General features: G+C 46.6%; 1 protein-coding gene across 4 annotated transcripts in view; it reads right to left on the bottom strand.

Annotated features, from left to right (window-relative positions):
- Window positions 1–5,727: 5,727 nt before the first annotated feature.
- The window catches only part of NRDE2 (NRDE-2, necessary for RNA interference, domain containing), a 57,306-nt gene continuing 47,579 nt past the window's right edge, over window positions 5,728–15,454 (bottom strand). For 2 of the 4 annotated variants that reach the window (XM_088455555.1, XM_088455556.1), the window contains exons 12-14: window positions 10,083–10,221; window positions 8,793–8,864; window positions 5,728–5,981 (exon numbers count right to left, since the gene is read on the bottom strand). In XM_088455555.1, coding sequence (XP_088311681.1) covers window positions 5,856–5,981; window positions 8,793–8,864; window positions 10,083–10,221 — 337 coding nt within the window. In that variant the 3' untranslated portion in view covers window positions 5,728–5,855. Of the gene's footprint in view, window positions 5,982–6,181; window positions 6,273–8,792; window positions 8,865–10,082; window positions 10,222–15,454 lie in introns of all 4 variants that reach the window. The other 2 variants (XM_088455558.1, XM_088455557.1) reach the window with 2 other exon arrangements.

The following is a 15,454-nucleotide window of genomic DNA, read 5'->3' as shown; positions in this document are numbered from 1 at the left end:
TCCCCCCCAGGTGCCCTAAACCTAGCCCTACCCCCCGTGGCTGTCAGCTCGCGGCACCTGGCATCCCTTCGATCGGGGTGCCGGTCTCCAGGCGTCGGGGAAATGTCAGGCGTCTAGATTTAGACGCATGTCATTTAACCCTCGCTGGTATTAAGCAGTCGGGAAGCCGGCAGTCGGTATTGCGTCCGGAGGAACCAGATCTGCTAGAAAGGGTAAGGTTGGGAAAGTTAGTTTCATTTCCACCGCAAGGCACAGTGACTGTTAAACGGAACCCAACAATACCACATCTCCATAAAGGAGCTATAAACACTATTCTAACCCATTTCTCTTACAGGTGCCACATATATATAGCTATACATTACCCTCACCAATTACAACTAGCACTCATTTTTCATTATACAGTTCTACCTTTTTTATTGAGCTGCTGCACAGACCAAAGCAAGGAGTTACCTTCTTTTGATAAATGAATAAATGAATAGGTGTGTAGTTATCATATAGAACCCGTAATTACTATAAAATTAAACTGCTTCAGTATCTCTTCATAGATTAACTCTTAAATCTGTGTCGTTGTAGATAGAAATCTTAACCATTCCTGTGTTATTATAAATTTATTCTCAATAAACATATGTGGATATGTTCACGTTCTAATCTCCAATACCCCATCTCTATGTATCAAAAACTGGTGATAATACGCCAAATTATACTTTATCTACAGGTGGTAAGACCTCTATATTACTTTCCACATATGCAATTGATGAGACATAAACATTGCTAACCTCGTGCCACGCAGTAAGTACTCAAGCTTCATATGCAATCGCAGTGACTAATGACTGTAGTAGACACTGAGTACTGTAGTAGATACAAGGAAGGGACAGGACAGGGCAGGAACTGGGGCCAGATTGGGACTGGACTTGAACTATAGAGTACTGGGGCCAGAATAGGACCGGATTTGGAGTATTCACTGGAGCCAGAGTGGGACCGGAATACGAGCACAGACAGGAGCTGGAGTGAGACCGGACTTGGAGTATAGAGTGGAGCCGGAATGGGACCAGACTTGGAGCATACACTGAAGCTACAATCGTCAATGAGCCTAAGACAACTAGCCAGGAGAAGAGCCTACGACATATATCAGCGACAAAGCTCAGGCACTAAATACTGTTGGAGCAGGATACTTATACCCTGGGTCTTGCAGGGATTGGTTGATGTGGTCAGGTGGACACAGGCCTGGCTATCATTGGAGACTAGCGGTCAGCTGACTGGGACCAATATGGTGGCATCCAGTGTCCGTAGCCAGCAGGAACATTGCCAGAGCTCCAAGCCTCCTGAGACCATCACCACGCTGAGAGCCCATCGGCAATGCAGTCAACTAGCCGGGCCCACTATGGCAGTGACCTGTGTCCAAATCCACAGGGGAACGCCACTGGAGCTCCTGAGACAGAAGGGAGACATTCCAAAGTATATTTGTACCTCATTTTGCAACATACATATATTTTTAAAGAAAAATGTTTTATAACACCTTAAGTGCTGAAGAGATTTTTGCACTCAGGGCTGAAGTGTGTGCAGGGCATCATCATTAGATGCTAATCATTACCTTGTTGTGGATTACAAAAACATGCATGTGATAGGACAGTGACCACATAGCAAGAGACTACTTCAGCAAAGGACTCAAGGACCACATAGATAAAGTATGCGCCTGATTGGTCTTGGGTCTATACAGTTCTGCAGACTAACGTATAGTAATAGGATTCTGTCTTGCTATTAAATATAAATGTGACAGTGTGTTGCACCACGCAGTTAATTTTTCTTCCCAGGATGCACTGGGTCACTCTCCTATATCCCGCCCCCGGGCAACAGGCACCTCAGTTTCGTAGCAAGCCAAAGGCCGGAGGAGGATAAAAGATAGAAAAAAAAGCCTGTAGAACACAGAATCACATTCTCACACAGGAGATGGAAAACCGGTGACCAGAGCGAAGCCCAACTGAAGCACAGGTGCAACAGGGCGGGTGCCCTGTGGACCCTATGGACTTCGTAGAAAGAGAGATAACAAAGGTAAGTTCTTACCATATCTCTCATTTTCTACTTCAGGGTCCACAGGGAGACCTTGGGGATGTCCCAAAGCAGTCCCTAAGGGTGGGGACGCTCCTGTGCAGAGGGGAGAATCGCCGCCCGAAGGATGCATCCTGAGAGGCAAAAACCCGGGTCCGACCTGTGTTTGCGATGTGAAAGGGGTAATATTGTCAGCTGTAGGTGGTGGTGAAGTACCTCTGAAGAGGTCGTCCAGGTATGGTAATAGGCGGATGCCCTGCAGCCGCAGATGGGCTGCCATTACCGACATAATTTTTGTAAACACCCGAGGTGCAGTAGAGAGGCCAAAAGGCAGAGCCTGAAACTGGAAATGCTGTTGTGACACAGCAAACCTGAGAAAACTATGGTGAGCCGAAGCAATCAGAATATGCAGGTATGCATCCTGATTATCCAGAGACACCATAAAATCCCCAGGTTCCACAGTCAGTGTGATGGAACGTAGAGTTTCCATCCTGAACCGAGGTACCCCGGAATTTGTTCGGGGACTTGAGATTAAGGATGGGTTGGTGGGATCAGTTCGGTTTTTGAACTAGAAAAAGGCTGGAATCATAACTCGTTCCCCCCCATGGGAAATTGGGACCGGTACAATGAACCCTACCTGAAGCATGGAGCGCACTGCCTCTTGAATAGCCAAGGCCTTGTCCATGTTTGACAGGAGGCCTGTGCAGAAGAACTGATGGGGAGGCCGTCTGCGAAAGGAGAGGGCGTACCCCCTAGAGACCACTTCTCTCACCTAGGTGTCTGTGGTAGTCTGACACCAGCGCTGGGCGAATTGAAGTCGGCTCCCACCCTGGGATCCACCAGGGGGGAGGCCCGCCCGTCAGGCTGAGGGCTTGTCGTCAGGCTTGACAGCTGGACATCTCGCACTCCAAGCTTGTTTCTTAAGCTTGGTAGGTTTCTTGGTGGTTGATGACCTAGGAAAGGACTGGGTTTTACCCTTACCTGGGGACCAATAGGTCCGAAAGGACGAAATCCGAGACCCCGATGGAGGGGGAGCAAAAGGCAGACAAGCAGACTTTGCCGCTGCCAGAGTATCCACAATTTTATCCAAATCCGGACCAAACAAGACCTTACCATTGTAAGGTAAACACTCCAATCCCTTGGAGTCAGCATCTGCCCTCGGTCGCAGTGGAAATCCTGGCATCCCATAAGCTGACATCCAATGCATCCATACCGAGACCCGGGGGGAAAGGACTGCACAAGCGGATCACCTTGAGTGGTGATCCGCGCTTACCGTGAAGTCCCGGTAAATCCGGCTGCAGTCCTGGGAACACCCGGGGTCTGGCTAGCACAGAACCCGGCATCCGCCGATATCCCCAGATCAGTACCAGCGTCTCGGCACCAGCGGGGTGACGGAGTGGCCTGGACTGGACTGTCCGCGCTGTCCACTTACAGAAGAGAAGTCTTCATAAAAAAAATATTCAGGGGCTGTTTGAACGCAGTTGGGCTGTTCAGTGACCCGACTCCGGCTGGGCACCTAAGAAAACTGAGGTGCCTATGGCCTGGGCGCGGGGTATAGGAGAGGGACCCAGTGCATCCTGGGAAGAAAAATTAACTGCGTGGTGCCCGGATGACTCTCATCATCACCTATACTCCCAAGGTCACCCTGTGGACCCTGAAATAGAAAGATATGTTAAAAATAATTAAAGCAGTCAGCACTGTAATAAAAGTGAAGCTGGAGTAAAACTGGACATTGGAGTATACAATGATGCCGGAGTGGAACCAGACTTGGAGTATGGACTGGAGTCGGAGTAGGACCAGACTTTGAATTCACACTGGAGATGGAGCAGGATTCATCAACATTTAAAGCTGGGTACACACCTTATAAATATATCTGCAGATGATGGTTGTTCATACACACTTCAGCGATCCTAGGTGAAGCCCAGCATTCAGTCCCCTTTGGAGGAAGAGGAGCAGATAGCAAAGTCGGAAAGAAGATGGGAAGCAGCTGATTGTCGACCACTAGATCATGCCCCCTAACTGCAGAGGGGGCACCTCTAGCCCTGCCTTGAAACCTGGTGGGGGCCCGAAGGGAAGGACCCTTGTAGGACCATCACGGTGCAGCCACAGAAGACGGCAAAAAGGTACCTTTGCCACCCATTTCTCCAGTTCTGGACCAAAGAAGGTATCCACAGTGAACAGGGGGGTTCCGTAACCCGATTGGACTCCACATCCGCCTGCCATGCTCAAAGCCATAGGGCACGGTGGGCAACAACCGCTGAGATAGAAATCCTGGAACCTACCTGGCCAATATCAGGAGGCGTCACCCAGGTAAGTAGCCAACTCCTGCATATGCTTGGCTAGGAGGATAAGATCAGCTTGCGGAGTAATAGTTTGCAGGCCTTCTACATAGAGAGTACCTCTTTGACCACCCGGACTAGAACGTTAAGTAATCAGCCCATCAACCTCAATGAAAAGTCAGTCCTCAGCCCGAAAGCTGTTTCGGTGCTATCGCTACACCTTCCTCATGGACTGGCTTAAAGAACTATGAGAACGCAATTTATACCTGCACTCGTTAAGCAATTCCACTCACGCCATCAAAAGAGGGACCCAGCTCTCCAAAAACTGGAAGTAGCATCACAATGCCACTCAACCGCCCCATATATATATATATATATATATATATATATATATATATATGTACACACACATACATATACATACATGCACACACTGTATATATACACACACACACACACACACACTTCCATGATGCAAGGTCTTTGATAAAGCTGGGAGTTGCCTAGCGAAACGCGTTAGAAGTGAGCACCTCTACTCTGTTGGGACTTATTGGAATACAGCTCATTGCATCGTGGACGTTTCATGACCTGAACCAGATTCCTGGACATTGCTGTTTTCTCATCTTGAAAATATGTTTTTGCTATCTCTCTGATGGGTTTGTTTTGATTTTTCCGCCTAATGATGGCTTGCTTCACTGATAGTGACAGCTCTTTGGATCTCATATTGAGAGTCGACAGCAACTGATTCCAAATGCAAATGTCACACCTAGAATCAATTCCAGACCTTTTACCTGCTTAATTGATAATGAAATAACGAGGGAATAGCCCACACCTGTCCATGAAATAGCTTTTGAGTTGATAGTCCCATTACTTTTGGCCCATTAAAAAGTGGGAGGCACATATAGAAACCGTTGTAATTCCTACATCGTTCACCTGATTTGGATGTAATTACCCTCAAATTAAATCTGAAAGTCTGCAGTTAAATCACATCTTGTTTGTTTCATTTCAAAGCCATTGTGGTGGTGAACAGAGGCAAAATATGAAAATTCTGTCAATGTCCCAATATTTATGCACCTGACTGTACAGAGGTGTCCTGCCTCATTGTTGCCGCAGCTGCAGCACGAATCCCGAGAATGGGTGCGTTCGTCTTGTTAGCTTCCGCAATCTATAGGATTTCATGGTGTGAACGCTGCCGCGGCCTGGTGTACACTGTATGTATGTATTGGTGGGGATTCTGCCATGTCAGAGCAACTTACTGTGAATATGCGCGCTAGGTTTGGCACAGTGTCTTGTTGGCTCTAAGAACAATAAAGTAATACAGACAGCGCAGGTCTTGGCCGGGTCATAAGCGGCAGAACTGAGACAAGGATATCAATAAACTCCAGAAAAGCTTTTACAGATGTTGCGTGCGAGAGGCTGAATCCCAGCAGCATTTATTTTATTCAGTATTTTCCTAACAAAATACATTCTCAGAGAAATAAAAATACTGTACACAGATTGCTGCACATCAGATACATTAGAAGTAAAAGATTAATCTTCCAACAATAGCTCCAGCTCCTCTAGGGGAACCCGGACCCTCAGCTCCTTCTCGGTCATCAGATCAACGATCTCCTGCAGCTGGTCGGGGAAATATTCGGCAGCGTCCATATACAACACCTGCCGGGGCAAAGAGGGCGAGAGCGTAATTAGGAATCTACCCACTGACACAGAACTACAGCTCACAAAGACCAGACCGACACATCCTGATCACTTAAGGCCCCCACACACGCTACGATATTATGCACGATCTCGCCATTTTCCACACATCGGATCGACACAACGTGCAGATACTGTGCACGATCTGAGTTTCCACTCACGATAACGATGTGCGTACCCGCGGGTCGTTCATCGTCTCGTCAGATCTTTCCTGCTGCAGGTAAGATCGTGCAGTGACATCCGTCCATGCATCTGTGTAAAAAGAAAACTGAAAAAAGTGTAGAAATAAAATAAATAAAAAACAAAACAAAACAATGAGCGCTCATCACCGGGATTTCTGTAGTGAAATCCTGCCGCTGAGCTGTCATTCGGGTAGTACTGTCCTTAGAGGACGGTACTAATGCCTGCTGATCTGGGGGTTTTTTTGTTTGTTTTGTTTTGCCAAGCCCGTGGATGCTTACATGGAGAGAAAAGGACGTAACCCACTCTTATGGAGAGGCGAGTAATGAATTTTTTTCACAGGTACACATGGATTACTACTTGGAGAAGGGGACATGAATGGCTTTAGGGATACTAGGCGAGTATGTGAGATAGTGAGTGTGGATGTATTTGTTATGTGCATGTGTGTGTTATTAAACTTGTACTTTCACGGTGTGTGTAATGTCTTTTAGTGTAATGTCTGTAGTTTTACAGTGGAACTACAGGCACCAGAGGGCCCGGAATGCTGGTACTTGTAATTCTCGAAGTACCAGCATGCGGGGGAGGCTTGCTGTGACCTGTAGTTCTACTGCAAAAGACAATATTTTTAACAATTACAGTACACTACACTATCAACCCGGCACGCACCGCTCCAGGGGTGTTGGGCATAGCCCCAAGCTAACAGCCTAGGCCTGGGGTGCCAGGAAAAGTGGGACCCCTTCATTGGGGGGTCCCCAACACCCCAGGGATCCCTGGCTTGGGCTGACTAGCGGTCTGGGGGAATGCTTTGGCCAGGGGACCGGTGAAAGGGTTACCCCTGGCTGTGGCATTCAAAGAGTTCGGTGCTAATTATGGATAATACAGGAGACTTTTATGCTTTTTGGCTCCTGTATTTCCATAACCAGGACCGGCTCATAGCCCAGTGCTGGTTGCGATAAATACAGGGGACCCCTACATTTGTTGTCCCCTGTATTTTGTTAACCAGTGCTGGCTCCGAAAAGTCCAGTGCTGGTTGTGCTAAAGACAGGGGACCTCCTACATGGTTTGTCCCCTGTATTTAGCACCACCAGTACTGGGTCTCTAAAGCCTGGGGTATTTTGTGCTTTGGGAGGGGGGGGGGGGGCTGTGCATCGGTGTCTTATTTTATTTTTTCACACAGATACATGCATCACGGATCTCCCTGACCCATGCATGCATTGCGGATCTCCCTGACTCGTGCATGCATCTATTTGCTATTGTGCACAATCTACTAAAATGCAAATCATTAGATCGTGCACGATACATCTTTAGAGCCAGATGCAGTGCCGGTCATGCGTCTGTTGGTGGTGCTGATACTGCGCGTTTCGCAAGTACTGAGGACGATGTAGAATCAGACATCTACACTTGTGACTACAGAGCTGTAACAGGGTGGATGCAATTACTGGCTGTGCAGACCTGGACATAACTATATATACCCCTGTGTGGAGGTGTATAATTTTGCACCTAGTATACAGGGCAGGTGCAAGTGCTCTAGGATAATGGTGACTAGTAACAAATGAAGGGGTAGAATTAGTAACGGCTGGTTTGTTACAGCCAGACTGATTTAGCATTGATTCCTGATGTAGTATTAAAATCCCCCATCAAAGCAGATGATGACTGGCGGCTCTGACAAACCACCCGTTAGTAAATATACCCCTAGGAGTACGCAGACAGGGCAGGGTGATCCAAAAGATACGCACAACTCTCCCTCCGGGGAACACATACACCTTTCCCGTGCACACAGTTCAGGAGCAGCATGCGCCCAGTCTCCATCCGGCCCCCGGTATCACAATCAGCTCATCAGTCAGTAAGATGTAAATCTCATACAGACGCCACCAGTGTTACTGCTGCCCAGACGGCAAGTGACTCTCTCTACGTACGGGATAAGTAAATGCTGCTGAGTATATGACTATGACGAGATCTGTTCAATGCAGCCATAAACCAGGTTTCTTATTTCCAGAAAGGTGGGAAAAAAACGGTCTTATGGCCCAAACAAGACAATAATGCTCCCAACCCTATAAGGATAATTACACTAATACTAATAGCAATGTGACAACCCAACACCAATCACTTACTCTGGTAATACAGCCCAGTACATTATTCTTATATTTGTGGGGCCATACCGTGACTGACCCTAGGTGACATTACTGAAGGCAGAGCTAGTGCTGCTTGTGACATAATATATACCAGACCACAGACACAACCAACCCCGTCCCATCCTAATAACACGCCCTCTGTAGTGACTCCTCCCACCATACCCCACATCGGTAATGATATCACTTAGTTTTCATCCTAGCACCATGCACATGTCACCACCCGTGCAGTTTCTCTTTCCTGCCTGGGGTGTCGCTCTCTGTTCTGGTGCTTCTAGCAATATGTTACATTAGCTGAGTGTGCTAGAAGCACCAGAGAGTGACACCACAGGCAGGAAAGAGGAACTGCACGTGTTGTGACAGGTGCAGGGTGCTAGAATGAAGACTATCACTGGTTCCCACCTAGCATGTAATCTCTCATACTGGTGTCAGCGAGCTCAGGATCTATCGGACAGTTTCTCACCTTTGCCCATGGACAGTTCTGGATGGCTTTATAGAAAAGTCCTCGGCTCCTGTCCCGATGTCCCAGTGATACCTGTAATACATCACAGAGTCACACTAAAATCTAAGTGGCCCTCTCCTGCGCCCTCATATCACACAAGAAAACATATTACCTAATCCAGACATAATTAACCATATATTTTCTCATCACATCCTTACATTTGGCAGATCTAATCTCATATGATAATGACTCAATGATAGATTTCACCTAGTCATTATTTATTCAACAAAAAGATAAATTTTTCAAATGGCTACCCTATTAATCACACGTCACGTACACGCCCAGCAATCACACCTCACGTACACGCCCAGCAATCACACGTCACGTACACGCCCAGCAATCACACGTCACGTACACGCCCAGCAATCACACGTCACGTACACGCCCAGCAATCACACGTCACGTACACGCCCAGCAATCACACGTCACGTACACGCCCAGCAATCACACGTCACGTACGCGCCCAGCAATCACACGTCACGTACGCGCCCAGCAATCACACGTCACGTACGCGCCCAGCAATCACACGTCACGTACGCGCCCAGCAATCACACGTCACGTACGCGCCCAGCAATCACGTCACGTACACGCCCAGCAATCACACGCGCCCAGCAATCACACGCGCCCAGCAATCACACGTCACGTACGCGCCCAGCAATCACACGTCACGTATGCGCCCAACAATCACACGTCACGTATGCGCCCAGCAATCACAAGCGCCCAGCAATCACACGCGCCCAGCAATCACACGTCACGTACGCGCCCAGCAATCACACGTCACGTACGCGCCCAGCAATCACACGTCACGTACGCGCCCAGCAATCACACGTCACGCACGCGCCCAGCAATCACACGTCACGCACACGCCCAGCAATCACACGTCACGCACACGCCCAGCAATCACACGTCACGCACACGCCCAGCAATCACACGTCACGCACACGCCCAGCAATCACACGTCACGCACACGCCCAGCAATCACACGTCACGTACACGCCCAGCAATCACAAGTCACGTACACGCCCAGCAATCACACGTCACGTACACGCCCAGCAATCACACGTCACGTACACGCCCAGCAATCACACGTCACGTACACGCCCTGCAATCACACGTCACGTACACGCCCTGCAATCACACGTCACGTACACGCCTTGCAATCACACGTCACGTACACACCCAGCAAACACACGTCACGTACACGCCCTGCAATCACACGTCACGTACACACCCATCACAGGACTCCCTCACCGTAAACTGCAGGTACATCCTCCAGAGGAGCAGACACCGGGAACCCTGCTCCGTGCCCAGACCGTGCTCATACAGAGCCTTGATGCGGTTGGACAAGCCTGTTTCAGGCATCACCATGTGTATCTCACCCATCGCCGCCCTGTAAGACAGACAGCATCAGTCCGTGAGTACATGAAGTCCCAGAATGCATTACACTTACCGAGTGAAGTTACTGAAGCTAATGCAGATTATTAGATAGAATTATTAATTTACACCAAACCTGGTAACAAACAAAGCTACCAGAATGCTAAGCAAATGGTTCATTTCACACCAAGATATGTTCTGAACAGACCAATACGCCAAATACAAAACCGAAAGTACTCCCATTGCTGCTTGTGAAAATCAAAAATTCAGATTTTTGTGATAATTGCAGCACCAGGAATAGTGTTGGCTGTGGAAGTTTATGGACAATATTTCATTGTACAGTCAAGAAAACAACAGAAAACCTCCACTCTATGGGGAAAATCTATGGAAGGTTAATTACCAGCGGCCAGCAATTTTATTAGCGGGATTAACCCCATGCGTCATTTCCCAGAGGAGGACTTTTTTTTACAGCTCCTGAAGCTGCGAGGAAAAGTCCATGACAACAGGTACCTGTGGGGGATTAAGGTGCAGGGAAAACCCATTGATTCTCCACTTTTTCGTACGTTAACGCCTATTTTACAGGGAATGCAGCCTATCCAGTCACTAGGAGCCAGTGACATCACTGAGAGTGCAGCCTATCCAGTCACTAGGAGCCAGTGACATCACTGAGAGTGCAGCCTATCCAGTCACTAGGAGCCAGTGACATCACTGAGAGTACAGCCTATCCAGTCACTAGGAGCCAGTGACATCACTGAGAGTGCAGCCTATCCAGTCACTAGGAGCCAGTGACATCACTGAGAGTGCAGCCTATCCAGTCACTAGGAGCCAGTGACATCACTGAGAGTGCAGCCTATCCAGTCACTAGGAGCCAGTGACATCACTGAGAATACAGCCTATCCAGTCACTAGGAGTCAGTGACATCACTGAGAGTGCAGCCTATCCAGTCACTAGGAGCCAGTGACATCACTGAATACAGCCTATCCAGTCACTAGGATCCATGTCAGTGACTATATATGGTAAATGTTATGAGGGGAATTTAGAAAACCTAAAAATAAAACAAAATGTTCAAAACATTAAGATGTCAGTGGCTTCTAAGGGTTACAGCACCATTTCTCATGCACCAGTTTTCAAAAATATCTCTAATTACAGATGTGTCCTCCTACATCTTTGCCGATCGCACTACAAATGTGCACACGCATCGCGCCATGTGATTATCCACAGCAGCATACGCTATGGCACGAAGGTAGATCTCACAATGCATTCCTATGGCGCCGCAGGTGCGAACGCAGTGCGCACATCCGTTCTCGGGCACACGCCTCACAATATGCATGGCGCAATTTGCTCAGTTCGCAGCAAAGATATAGTAGGACACATCTGTAGATCTCTAAACTATATCTCTGCTAACATAGAGCTACAGATGTGTCCTCATACATCTAACCTCAATACGACACGCAGCGCAACTTGCCTGACTTGAGTGAGCCTCCAGGTCGTGTGCAGCACTGCCAACGTCAGGCGTGTTTTATTGACAAAAACTCATCTAAATCACAATGTGATATGTGACACCTGTATATCTATGAGCTCCTGAGTCTGTATATGGGAGACTGCGCTGAGTAATGTGATATGTGAGACCTGTATATCTGTGTGCTCCTGAGTCTGTATATGGGAGACTGCGCTGAGTAATGTGATATGTGACCCCTGTATATCTGTGTGTGCTCCTGAGTCTGTATATGGGAGACTGTGCTGAGTAATGTGATATGTGACACCTGTATATCTGTGTGCTCCTGAGTCTGTATATGGGAGACTGCGCTGAGTAATGTGATATGTGACACCTGTATATCTGTGTGCTCCTGAGTCTGTATATGGGAGTAATGTGATATGTGACACCTGTATATCTGTGTGCTCCTGAGTCTGTATATGGGAGACTGCGCTGAGTAATGTGATATGTGACACCTGTATATCTGTGTGCTCCTGAGTCAGTATACGGGAGACTGTGCTGAGTAATGTGATATGTGACACCTGTATATCTGTGTGCTCCTGAGTCAGTATATGGGAGACTGTGCTGAGTAATGTGATATGTGACACCTGTATATCTGTGTGCTCCTGAGTCTGTATATGGGAGACTGCGCTGAGTATTGTGATATGTGACACCTGTATATCTGTGTGCTCCTGAGTCTGTATATGGGAGACTGCGCTGAGTAATGTGATATGTGACACCTGTATATCTGTGTGCTCCTGAGTTTGTATATGGAATCAAAAAGGCTGCGGCAGCTACATTGCAGCACTTTGTATACAGATTTACATACTAAGTCGTACACTGATGTACAAGTGTCGCATATCAAAATAATCAGCACAGCCTCCTAGTCACATCACATTGCCACTTAGACACATTTTCAGCAAACAAAAATGCAAAAAGATGCCTGGCGCCAGCAGTCTCACCCTGCTGAGAGGGGCTTTTTGGTATGACTGCAGAATAAATGTGCAAGGACATATCTGTACAGTATTAATCAGCTTCCTGTATCATGACTATGGGTCTGATTCAGCATGGATCGCTATTCTGCTCATACGCGCACAAAGCAGTTACAAATATCAGCGGTGATATGTAAATGTTTGCATTCACATTGCGAGCGCAGCCTAACATAAGGACGCTCACTTCCCCTTAGTCACACTTTGGCAACATAGTGAAACAATCGGTAGCATCGAATAACATCGGACCCATCCGCACAGATATGGCAGGTCAGAGCTCACTCAGGAATTGCTGACATCTGCGCACGCTATCAGGCCTCAGGCTGTGTCTGGTAACGCAGTGGCTAATTTATGCACGCTCATGCAACCTCGTCTCAACGCACTGGCACGCCTGCAAACGGCACTTCCTGTCAATCACTCTGAGATGGGTCTATGATCACAGTCCCGAAGTCAATGGCCGACACGCACACTGCGATGCATACACATGCGCTGTTCGCAATAATCGTCCGATTGCGTGCGTATAAGCAACTGCGATCCTTGCTGAACCAGGCCCTGTGTACAGTGCTTACGGAAAGGATTCACAGCGCTTCACTTTTTCCACATTTTGTTATGTTACAGCCTTATTCCAAAATGGAATAAATTCATTTTTGTCCTCAAAATTCTACACATAATGGGGCAGATGTGTGAAGCTCTGGAAAGTGATAAAGTGGATAGTGATAAACGACCAGCCAATAAGCTGCTGACTGTCATGTTACAGGCTGTGTTTCAAAAATGACAGTTGGGAGCTGATTGGCTGGTCGTTTATCACTCTGCACTTTATCACTTTCCAGAGCTTCATACATCTGCCCCAATACCCCATAATGACAACGTGTAATAAGTTTTTTTGAGATTTTTGCAAAATTCAAAGGCTGTGAATACATAAGAGGTCACAGCCTTTGCCATGAAGCTCAAAATTTAGCTCAGGTGCATCCTGTTTCCACAGATCATCCTTGAGATGTTCCTACAGCTTAATTGGAGTCCACCTGTTGTAAAATCAGTTGATTGGACATGATTTTGAAAGGCATACACCGCGGTCTATATAAGGTCCCACACTTGACAGTGCATGTCAGAACACAAACCAAGCATTAAGTCCAAGGAATTGTCTGTAGACCTCCGACACAGGATTGTCTCGAGGCACAAATCTGGGGGAGGGTACAGAAAAGGGTACAGAAAAATATCTGCTGCTTTGAAGCTCCCAATGAGCACGGGTACAGCTATGGGGACGAGGTTTGCGCCAAGCTATGCTAACCTATTCATGAGTTTTTGGGAGGACAATTACATCTGGTCCCAGCATGGCTTTGGCACAAACCTCCTCCTCTGGACCCGATACATAGACGATATCATCTTCATATGGAGAGGTGACGGAGAATCACTTAAAACCTTCATAATATACATTAATGATAATGAACATAATCTGTCATTCACAACAAATTCTAACAAAACAAATGTAGATTTTCTCGATCTCAACATTTTTATTGAGAATAACCAGATCCAGACTAACACATTTAGAAAACAGGTAGACGTCAATAGTTTTATCCTAGCAACCAGCAGCCACCAGCTGGTTGGATGGGATACCCACAGGACAATTCAAAAGAATAAGGCGTAACGCTTCCAAACTTAGTGACTATGTAACACAGGGTGATATACTTCAATCACAATTGCTAGAGAAAAAGTATAATACGAACAAAGTTCAATCAGCATTCCAAACAGTGCAAGCACTAAGTAAAAGTCCATTACTAAAGTACAAAACCAAAACTTGTAACACATTTTCTTCGTGACACAGTTTAACAATCAAGCACATCAGATTAAGAAAATAGTGAACAAACACTGGCCACTACTCCTGGGAGACGAGATTCTAGGCACGTTTACCCCCGAAACCCCGAATAGTGTTCTGAAAAGCTCCAGACCTAAGAACCAAAGTGGTTAGAAATCATTTACCGCCAACAAGCCTGACACAAAACACCCTTACGAATATCTGGAAGCACAACACCCAGGTTAATACAAATGGGTTTTTTTTCTACTGTGGAAATTGTCAGGCATGTAACATTAAGAAGAAAAGAAGTACTATTCCTACTAAATCTATACAGTCCACAGCCAACAAAACAATATTCAAGATACAAGATACCCTAACATGCAGTAGCAAAGGTGTGGTTTATCTATTACAGTGCCCCTGTCCAAAACAGTACGTAGGAAGAATGATCCGTCCATTTAAATTAAGGGTAAATGAACATATACGAAACTTTAGAAAACAGTGTGAGGAACACCCCATATCAACACACTTCAAAACCTATCACAATTCAGACCCCACGGCCCTTGATTTCACCGCCTTCAAACTTGTAAAACCAAACTGGAGAGGTGGAGATTATATAAAACAAATCAATAAAGAAGAACTGCGGATTATGATTATTATGGGGACTCTCCACCCTATGGGGCTAAATAGAGACAATGATATAAGATCGATTGTGTGTGATGGTTAGAATCACGAATTAACACATTTAGTATATATCAGGTCTAGATCTGCTATTTAGTTGGATTCACATGCTGCTGCGATTTTATTTGCTATTTAATTCCCTTAATACAAAGCTCATCCGCTATATGGATACCTTAGTAGTACATCACAATTTTGATACGTCTACATGATGCCACTTTTTAAACTAAATTTGCATTAACAATATGCCTGCTTTTTCGTCAAATGCATGCCAGATGCACACTAGCATAAGCCTAATCATGACTGACAACCTCCCATT

This window comes from Taudactylus pleione, unplaced genomic scaffold, assembly GCF_031769625.1.
Source record: "Taudactylus pleione unplaced genomic scaffold, aTauple2 ptg000660l, whole genome shotgun sequence".
In the NCBI taxonomy this organism is placed as follows: Eukaryota; Metazoa; Chordata; class Amphibia; order Anura; family Myobatrachidae; genus Taudactylus; species Taudactylus pleione.
This window is presented reverse-complemented; position numbering and strand designations above follow the sequence as displayed.